At 43.4% G+C, this 10,317-nt stretch overlaps 1 protein-coding gene across 1 annotated transcript in view; it reads left to right on the plus strand.

The window, feature by feature from the left end:
• Positions 1 to 739: 739 nt before the first annotated feature.
• Positions 740 to 10,317, plus strand: part of LOC111265990 (uncharacterized) — a 25,698-nt gene continuing 16,120 nt past the window's right edge. Inside the window, exon 1 of the mRNA XM_022843091.2 lies at positions 740 to 2,752. Within this exon, the coding sequence (XP_022698826.1) occupies positions 1,526 to 2,752 (1,227 nt within the window). The 5' untranslated portion in view covers positions 740 to 1,525. The remainder of the gene's footprint in view (positions 2,753 to 10,317) is intronic.

The raw sequence follows: 10,317 nt of genomic DNA on the forward strand, positions 1-10,317 counted from the left end.
TACCCCACATGTTTCGTTTAGCCTCTAGGTTTAGAGTTTTACGTCCCGTGTCTACGCCCGTCGAATGTGGATCATAACGTGTCCCTAAGGTTAAAAGGCAACTACGTTACCACAGGAACGCCTTGTCTAATGTGTGCCAAAAGAGCGGCGACGGTTCACTTTTTCCACTTGTAAAAGATGCAAAGTTGCCAACCACTGTGATAGCAGAAATGCTTTATAATAGGACTATAGGATGCTGGCATCCATTTTGATATGACTCAATCTAGATCAGTTTAGTCTGAGTGTCACATATCCCTAGACCCATCGGCAACAAGTTTGGGTTACGCGTCTCTTGTCTCGATTTCAATTCTACCTTGAACAAAGCCTTTGTATTTGGTACAATAATAAATCTCAATAGGCCACATAGCAAACTACTACCTGTTCTACTATATGAAACAAGTATTTTGTATCAAACTCTATTTCATCGGTCCCGTTTATCTTAGCAAAAGTCTGTAGTCGCGTATCGAACTTTCAACAAAGCCAAATGGAAATTTCGAAAACACTTAGCAGTATCCTGTTGCTAATATATGTCAATAATACGGTTACTTTCGCATATAGTGTGTACCGTAATGGTCTGTACTAATCTGGCTATAGATTGGCTATGCTTATTAATTACAAGCTTTGTAGACGACAAACTGCGACGCATGAGATATGATCATACGCCGTTTTGTTTTTTTTTTTATTTTGCACAAAGTAGTATAAAAAGCAGAGTATTTATGCATTTACTCTATAACACGTATCCATATAGAGTCTTCATCTTTTCCTGTATGATTCTATTAATTAAACTTTAAGTTTATGAAAATGTGATCATTATAAAAATACCTCATGCATTGACGAGATTTACATACCGGAAGAGTGGATTAAAACAATTTTTTTGCTTAGTTCGTCATTACCACGTTACTATCATACCCACTTTTAAGTGAATTCAACCCAATTCTATTGCCGTACGTAAATCTACAGATCACGCGTGTGTATGCACATTTGAGCATAGTGCCTTCATCGCCGAGCCCGGGCTCGGTATAAAGCTTTACGGCTGGCCGGATTTTATGCATATCTAATTGTTCGAGTCAATGAAACCGATGAAACAACTGCATAGGCTTACAACAAAAGCTGTGCATAAGCACGGAAATTGAATATATCTATATATAACGTACCGAAGCGACAGGGAAATTGCACAACTACAGTTGTTATACTCGGAGACTGTGACAATTTTTACTGTTTGCCGTGGTGAAATCGTCTACCATTACAAACCATATAACCCCACAGCTGAAACGCTGCCCACTATGCTATTTTGATTATATATGTTTCCGCGCGAATTTCGCCGCTGTATCGACAGGTGGCGCTATGTGTCCGCTAGCTATTCCGTTAACACGTTAGTTGTGTTGCACGGCAAGCTGCAAGCGGGCCCGTTAGCGTCAGCATTGGACCCCGTAGCACCCCAGTCCGCTCCGCTGGCTCTTCAGTCTGCAGAAAGATCGCGATCACGATGGATGCCGCCGGTGGATCAGCTACGAACCCCGTAGCTGATAGCGCCGCCGCGAAGACAGCAGTCGCAGCGATTACAGTAGCTACGGTAACAGAACTAAGCGTAACGAACGCAATTACGAGTGACGATCACAATAGTTCCAGCAATGGTGAAAGCGGTAGTAGTATAAACCATATCCAGATGGGACAAATGATGCGAGGTAGCTATTACCTCACTGTGTGCGACGTTGTGGAGTCGAAGAAGGGACACATCAGTCTGTCGGCTGCACATAACGCTTCTTTTATGCAGGTCCGTGTGCCGTTAGAGTTACCGGAACCACTCGAGCCAACGGTTAAAGGCCGGGATCGCGAGAGCCCTACAGAGATGTCTTCGTCGTCGGAAAGTGATGAAGACGAGGTGGTCGCCTTGTGTCGAGATTTCTATAGGCGACGTCTCAGTTCCAAATGGATTGTTCGTCAAGAAGATGAGGACCTTACGGAAAGTGAATCTTCAGATCATCCGAGTAACACACTAGCGAATGTTGGTGCAAGTGTGGCCGCTACAATGACTGAAAATGCGAAAAGGGACAGTACGCTAAGCAACAACAGCGTTAATAATGTTAAAAGCAGCCAGATACCAAATAAAACAGCGGCTACAAACATGACTGGAGATTTTCGTAATACTAGCGCTCTCATCACCGAAATGACGGCCGCGGAAAATGTCACCACAACACATGTGGAAACGGCCGCACAAGGAGTTGTAGTTAGTGAGACGGCAGGCGAATCTGATCATGACTCTGGCATTGAGGTGTTAAATCACGCCTCGAGTAACTCTTCTGTCGAAGACACGGGGCGGGCCACATCTTGCAATAACACTAATGACATGATTGAGGATAACGTGAATGCAAACTCCATAAGTAAGGGTGCATCGAAGCCGCAACCGCAACATAATCAAATGGATATTTACTTATCAAGCACAAGTGCCATCAGTGGTGCGCCCGTACAGGATTATAATGGTAATGGCGGTGTGGATACTCGTGTGGGTCAGGTGGATAGAAACTCCGAGAATACAGGGTGCGCAACAGCGAAAGTCATTCAATTATTGTCAATGGAAAATCAAAACGAGGATAATTCAGTGATTGTGTGCCCGTTCGAACAGTTACAAGTCCGTCGATCGAGTCTACTGGACGAGATAGAGGAAACTACAATCAAGTTTGCATCGAAGCTGAATTTGCTTAAGGCACAAATTGTAAGTTTTCTAAAATACAAGTTGTAGTTACGGTAGGGTATAGGTTTGCTGCGCACTTATTTAATAAGCTAAGGTACAGCATAAATAGAGTTTAGCTTCAGAAATGGGTTTTTTTTTTTTTCCCGCTAGACTGGAATGTGTCTCAAATGCGCAAACTAGACCCATGGAATTTGCTTCCCTTCATTGGTCATTTTGGGATTTGTCACGTGAAGAAGACGTTCACAGATCACCGGATGTCATACGCTGAATAGCTGGAGCAAGTTACAATGGAAGTACTTGATGACAGTGCTTCTTTCTAGATGCGAATGCGGTTGAATTGGCATTGATGCCCCAACTCGTATAGGAGATGACGGGACCCACCCTGCTCGAAAATCGAGGGACCGTTCACATAGAATAAACCAGAACGGCGGATATCACTGCGAACAATGTTAATTATGGCTTCTTTATTTGAATCTCTGCCCTACAGATAGGGCCGGAAGAAGGGAAACGACCACTGGAGCACGAGGCATGCATTGAATTTTACTGTCACTAATAAAAGAAAAAAAATATTATCATTCATGCATTCTCATTTGGCTACTTTTACACAGTACTCTTATGGTGGTTTCAACTGCCAGTTTGTTGATGGCTTTCCTGCTTCCCTATACTGTATGACAAATGCCTATGTAAATCGTTGTATATATATATATACATACTTATGTATTTCAAATCATGCAGATGCGGTTTGCTAAAAACTATGCCTGCATTTATGATCTTCTATTAATGGCCAAGTATCACGAATTGTTCACCGCTGATTCGCAATACATCTACCGCTATCACCATGTCCTACGCGGCCCCGGCCACAGTAGCGTCTTACATAGGCCAGACGAGCCTGTGTAGTAGTAATAATAATAATAGTAATATACTTTCGGCATACATCAGGTAGTCGACTGTAACCATTTCGCCTTAGAAAGGTTGCGGTACACCGGCTACCTAAGGTTTGGACTTTTATAGAAATAATATACCACCACCCCGAAAAAAATACGGGGGCCGGCAACACGCACGAACGCTGAATCGTCGCGCCGCTCAAATTCTCACGAGCCAACAAAGAGTATTGCAGATATATGATCCTCGTTCTTGCTGTGATTCTTTTTCCAATAATTATTAATGGCGGTATATTGTGACAGCCCCACATGTAACGCGACTCCCACAAGTAGTGGCAAAGAGTGGAAGCTAGGAAAAGAAGAACGAACTATTTACCTAATGCTGCAGTCTCTCCCGAATCTACAATTCCCATGAGTCCTACTATGAAAACCCAAGTGCAGTTGAACTTGAAAAAAATTCACGCGTCATAATTATTCATTTGTACGCTTTTGCCCATTATTTACTTTCTTTTCGTGAGCTTTTGCGCCACTGTTATACCAGAGTCTTATTCAGTGTGTATTATGAATCGGCTGTTCATTTGGAGCGCTTATCACATATTTGAACGCCTCGCTACACAGCGTTATTGTTTCCTCTTAAAGTACTACCTCGAGGGTGTATCAGTTTACTTCCAGAGAAACTCATGTTTCGCAGTTGTTTGTATTCACCGATAGCCCCGATTGGCACAATCACCATCATCACTCATCAGTGTTGCAGCCGTCATAATCTATGTGTAGCCAACGTGAAGAGCTAAACCGAGCTCTTTTGCTGTTCTCTCTGCACTCTATTGTCCGCTATCTAATTGATACAATCTCAGCCATTTCATCGACTTCCCGAAATCATTTTCAAAAATTGTGCCAGCGGCTGTTGTCTGCTAAGACAAGCACAACTACCAATTCTCCAGCTCCAGCGCCAGCGCCGGCAAGCGGCGCCATGAACCCCACCATAGTACGCGAGTTGCCCGCCCAATTTCTTTACGTTGTACAGCGATGTGTGCGTAAACCAGAGTACGCCAATATAGTTACGATGTTATGGCATTCTGCTAGAGAATCTGCGAACAAGCAGGGCCGTTCTTGATAGAACGGGAGAAGGCGGACCAGTGAGTAAAGGGCCTTCCGTATCTGTCGCAAGAAGTACTGTGCCGGCCACCCGCCCGTATTCACTATCGGTTTTCGCCGCCGTTTGCTTTGCCGACACGCAGTCTTATATTATCCGAAAGGTCAGCGAGGCCGATCTTTGAAAGTGAACTTCAAGCAAAGACTTGTTAGGCAAATGCTCGGATAAAAGTCAAAATGAGATAACCCAATGGAGTGAGTGGTTCAAGGGAGGAAAGGTAACGGAGTAGCACTTCTCGTTACGTGTGAAGGGGCGGTAATCTCTCACAGCTGCGGCGGTCCCGGCAATATTGACGGTGATGGCCGACTATCAAACAGTGCATAGCCATCGTCTACAATATGCGGCCGACTATTTTTCTGGGTCGGGCATCTATTAGTCGGCTGCTTTCTGTGAAGTAGCGGATAGAGGGCGCTTGCTTGGCAAGCATAGCTTCTTCGGTACAATATACATACGTGTATATTTTATTCAAAGTGTCGCTAAGTGTAAAAAGCAGGGTCGTGTCAGACGGTTGCATGGGGGCTGCCGTCTTGTTCTGGCGTATAATTGCAAGTTGGTTGAGGTAGAGATTCTTTCAGAGTTTTCTCCACGATATGAAAGCCGTACCGTTTGTGAGAGCAACAACAAGTTGTGTGAAAATCGTTGCGAGTCGCAAAGCGCAAGGCTAGGGATATATAACACTGGACTTTTTCGTCGATTCAGTCTGATAACATGGGATCACTTTGTCATTGGCTAGAACTAGCGACTGCACATGCATCTCTAGTTAGGTGCATTGGGTCTCAGAGAGAAGTTCTGGAGCATGCTGGGAGATGAACGTTCTGTCAGTAGACGCTAATGAATACCAGGAATTTCATTTTTATATGGTTGCTGGCTCGCTCCTATGGCAACCTGACTAAACACTTGAAAGTTGGAACCTCCTTAGAGGAATTTCTGGTAGAAACGAATGTGAGCGGCAGAGATCGAAACTTTGCAGCTGGTCTGCTATTATGGACTTGGAACTTTTTGTGTAGGACGTAGAGGAAAACTGCCATGTTACGGATGAAAGTGTCTGCCTCACTGGCTGCCAAAGAAATTCATGCGGAAAATTACCAGATATTCCACAAATTTATTTGCCACTGCATACGAAGCCTATTTCTGCTTCTATTTACCGACATAGACAATTTTAGTTATTGGTGCAGCTGTAAGTAGAGGTGCGACGCCCCCAACGACAGTTACAAACGCGCCACATAGACAGAACGACGACGGCGTCTTGCTAGCGATAGCAGGACAGGGCGCATTAGTTTAAACATAACACGCATCTGCTCTGACGAACGACAAAAACAAATTCTTAAATCTGGAGTTAGCCTATTATCAAGTACTTTCTTCTGGTCATCGCGGTGCACTGCCGTCCTACAAAATAGACCTTAGGACATATTTATACCGACAAACAACGAATTCGGTTTTTATGCACGTGATTAATTTTAGTGGATCGCTTAGGCGAGGATAGTTGTGTGAAGCCATTCGGGATATTACCATTAATAAAAAAAAAAAAACACCGTTAATGGTGACAACGAAAATGGTAACTTTTGCCGAAAAGTTTGAACGACAACGGCGGTTTTTGGCAGTACGGTACCCTCTTATCTGCATCCGCCATTTGTCGAGCGTTTATAAAGCAAGCCTGTCGAAACTTAGCGAACAGCCGAATGGATGCGTTTTACCTTGATAATGACATTAATTAGCTAGCGTATCCCCCCGCTGCCAGTTACCACTGCGGAGTCGTGATAAATTTAAAGAAGTAAACGAAGTCGGCTTGCGGATAAAAGGTCATGTCACACTAACATCCATTCCACTACAGACTTCTTGTCAGTTTTTACTACAAATCCCTAGATACCTATAAGCCTTCAATGGGCGACCGATGGACTCCCTCTGTTGCTTCAAAATCGTCTTAAAAAGCCGATCCCATACGTAAAAAGGTGAATATTCAACAAAGAACGACAGGTTTGTATGGCTCCGGTGAGGCTCACAATACAAACTGATGTTTTACTACCATATCGACAATAGTAATAATAAACGTAGTCAATAAGCCTGTAGTGGCTTCTTGAAGCGGTAAAAGAAGAGGTCTGTCCGCTACCGTTCTCCATAGTGGCCTTGTCATACCATACCGCCCGGTGGCAAAGTTGACGTTAAAGGCGAGATCGACCAATGCTGATCGATCATTGTAGCGCTACGGAGAAACAGAACGATTGAAACACTGAACCAGTTAGATGTGATTATGTCGGTAAGTTACTTCAAGGCGCAAACCATTACACTGAGCCAGATCAACCGTTTTGTATCATTAACTTGCTTCTGATACTACGCCCACACGCAGCGGTGCCATTACATGGTGGCAATGATGGACTTGCAAGTTCTACACATTTGTTTCGGCGACATCCCTCGACATTCTCGCATCGTCGTAGGTATGGACACATGGGGCACAAGTGGGCAAATTTCGTCAGACTATTGTATATGGGCTAGCAGAACGAAGCAGGTGGAGACAGCGCGACAAATAGCGATACGGGGCAGAACAGTGGAACAGAAGTGAATCTAGATGATTGTTGGATTTATTGATCCTCGACATTCGACAAAGTAGCTTCTGGCTTACCATCCGTTGGCCAAATGTGCCAAGCTCGCATATCATGCTACTGTTGTTTGACTCTCGTTTCTACCACTGCTGATACTGTTGTCGTTTTCGTTTGTTCGGCCCTTCATTGGCAACGCAGTACTATCCATTTTCCTTTTGTTGACCCAGTGTCACTACCATTATGAGCTTTCGGTACGTTTATCGCTGGCTGTTACAGGCAGCATCCAAGAGAAGTAATGTGGGCTGGGGCTCACAGTAAGGAACAGGCAAACGACTCTTGTTTTTCCGTATAAAGGCGCCGGCCAGCTTAGTAGGTAGGGCAGATGAATCGTGTCAAAAACAAAAGGCGACGGTCAAGATGTAACGATGACTATACGTGCAGGTCAGTGCTTGGTGGCACTGCGATCGGATTGGTAATAGTGTTAAGACATGACCCTGCTAATATAGGAAGGAGATGTGCTGAAGAGATATACAGATGACTGTATTATGCTATATAAATTGAACGTTTGCAGAAGTCAATGAATGCCTAAGTAAGCTGACTCCGTAGCTAAGCCTTGACAACGGCTTTAGATTGCTATTGTGAAAACTAAGTTGCCAACGGCCGGCTCGTTTGCTAGAGACCTCATTCTCGATAGACTGCTATGTGACTGTAAAGATCATTTGCCGACTCACTCAATGACTCTGTTGTCAACTCAAGTTTGTTTAATGGAAGCTCGTCTTAGCCAGAGCTCTATGGAAAGTTACAAAGCGTGATTCTCGAAGTAATCTCGACTAGTCTGAGCCATGCAAGAATCTTGGACAGCTGTTGATAAATACACTTAGAGAACTTGAAAATCAACATATAGTAGAGTTCTGTATAAAAATCAAGATCGCAACTCTATAATTCATTAGCTGATTGCTTCACATGGCCCATGAACGTGATCAATGCGTCATCTCAAGGACAGAAACCTAGCGATAAACACTGCAGATGAAGGCGATTCTCGTCACTTAGATCATCTCGCTGACCAATGCAAGATTTAGACTGATAGGATATGTAACCTACGCGAGAATTTCGTGATCCAGTCAATGTCAATTACATTGTCGTCAGCCTATACAAAAACATCACACAATCAGAAAGCTAGACGCGTCCCTAATTTCCTATTCTTTCAGACCGAAATTTACGTATTACTGTTACTACATAGTACCGCGTGTCGCCTTTAAAATGATATCGATGTGGGTTACATGATTGTTGAAATATCTTCTTTTGAAATTTTGCATATACATGGTTATAATGAGTACCTTTCCTAAGAGTGAGGGTCACGATACGTCATTTGCGCATCGTACGCGTATATTAAACTGACGATACAGTGGACACAGATTGGAACGTCTAACTTCTTCACTCGAAAAAGTTGCTGCCGTTGTCAGCGTTATGATTACATCATAGCAGCGCTGCATTGTATAAACATATTGATACGATACCTGTCCACACTTGCCCTACGTCCATTTAGTATACATATATATATATATATATATATAAACCAGCGTCTAGTAACTAGTCGATCATAAATAATTCGAGTAAACGTCTACTTTAGAACACTTTGCCCCTTTGATTTTTTATTTTAAAACGTGTGCAGCAAGAACCGCAACGGCGGTATCGATTGCCATATTTTTCACCTATTTTCAGATTGTATTATATTTATACAAAGTTACTTGTGTAAATCCGCAGATCAAATAGTGCGACATAACCAAGTGGCTGTTTGGAGCTATTCATTCCAGGTTAACTGTCGCTCCTGCTATTGTTTCCTACCGTCACAACTGACGTCGGCGTCCTATCGTTTCGAAGAAAGACAGATCAAGCGGCGATCAGTAACGTCAAGGGTTTCTGATCGCGTCTTCTACACTCATTGGTGACGAGACATCGTTGTATCTTCGGTGTCTTTCTCTCGTGTGACGACTATTCAGATGGCGACAGTCTTTCGAAACAATAAAAGTTCAATTCACCGTCAAATGCTATAGCGCTGCTCAAAATGCGTCTAAACGTACACGTAAAATTTTCCAAGGGTAATACTGCAAAGCTCAGAGTGTCTTGCACAGGTAGCGGGTGTAGTTAACTAGTTACTTTATGAGCTCCTCGGGGTTAGCTCCAGAGGGCCATTAAAAACAGTATTAGGCACGACATTTTGGACGCGCCTAACTCCAAGATGCTGACGGCGTACCGTCCATAGAACGGCAGGTTGGTGGGTAAACAGACCGAAAAATTAATGTCACCAGCAGTAGTAATGACGTCGATATTTAGTAGATTTCAGATTATAGGTTTATAATTGGTCCATGACCCCTGCTTATGTGTGCTTCAGTGGTATCGTACGCTATCAGAAATCAAAGGGTCGGATTGGCGGATATTGGAAGATCGAACAGCAACAGTAAAGGCAGCCGCGGTAGGACAAATCGCTCCCAATATTGGCATTAACGTTTTCGTTGCAGGTAATGAGACCCTGTGGTATTGTCTCGTACAGCCATACAAGTGTACACATATATAAAATTATTATCTATAGTTAACAATAGATCTGGCATTCTACTGATTTTTCATTTGGAGGCTGGTTTCGTCGTTGTCGTTGACGTTTATATAGACACTACTTCGTCTTATTCTTCATCGACACGTTCCTGAAAAATCAATCTATTATCAACAATTAAGAGTTTGACCGGCGACACGAACGTCACGACTTTACGGCACTCCATAACTGCACGTTAAAATCAGTACATTATATGTAACGTAGTCCAGTAGAATTTATCGTATTTAGTGTCGATCGTTGGTTACTCGGAAGGCGTTAATTTGGGTGAAAAAATGATTGTGACTCTGCTATTAAAACCCAGTTAAAATGATGCGACGACGCTACAGGCAGGTCTCTCAACAAGTACAATCTCCTGACGACAGCGCATCACCACGCAACTACTTAAAATCTCCGAGACGAGCGCGCGG

The sequence above is a fragment of the Varroa jacobsoni genome, unplaced genomic scaffold (assembly GCF_002532875.2).
Source record: "Varroa jacobsoni isolate VJ856 unplaced genomic scaffold, vjacob_1.0 scaffold_1038, whole genome shotgun sequence".
NCBI lineage: Eukaryota > Metazoa > Arthropoda > Arachnida > Mesostigmata > Varroidae > Varroa > Varroa jacobsoni.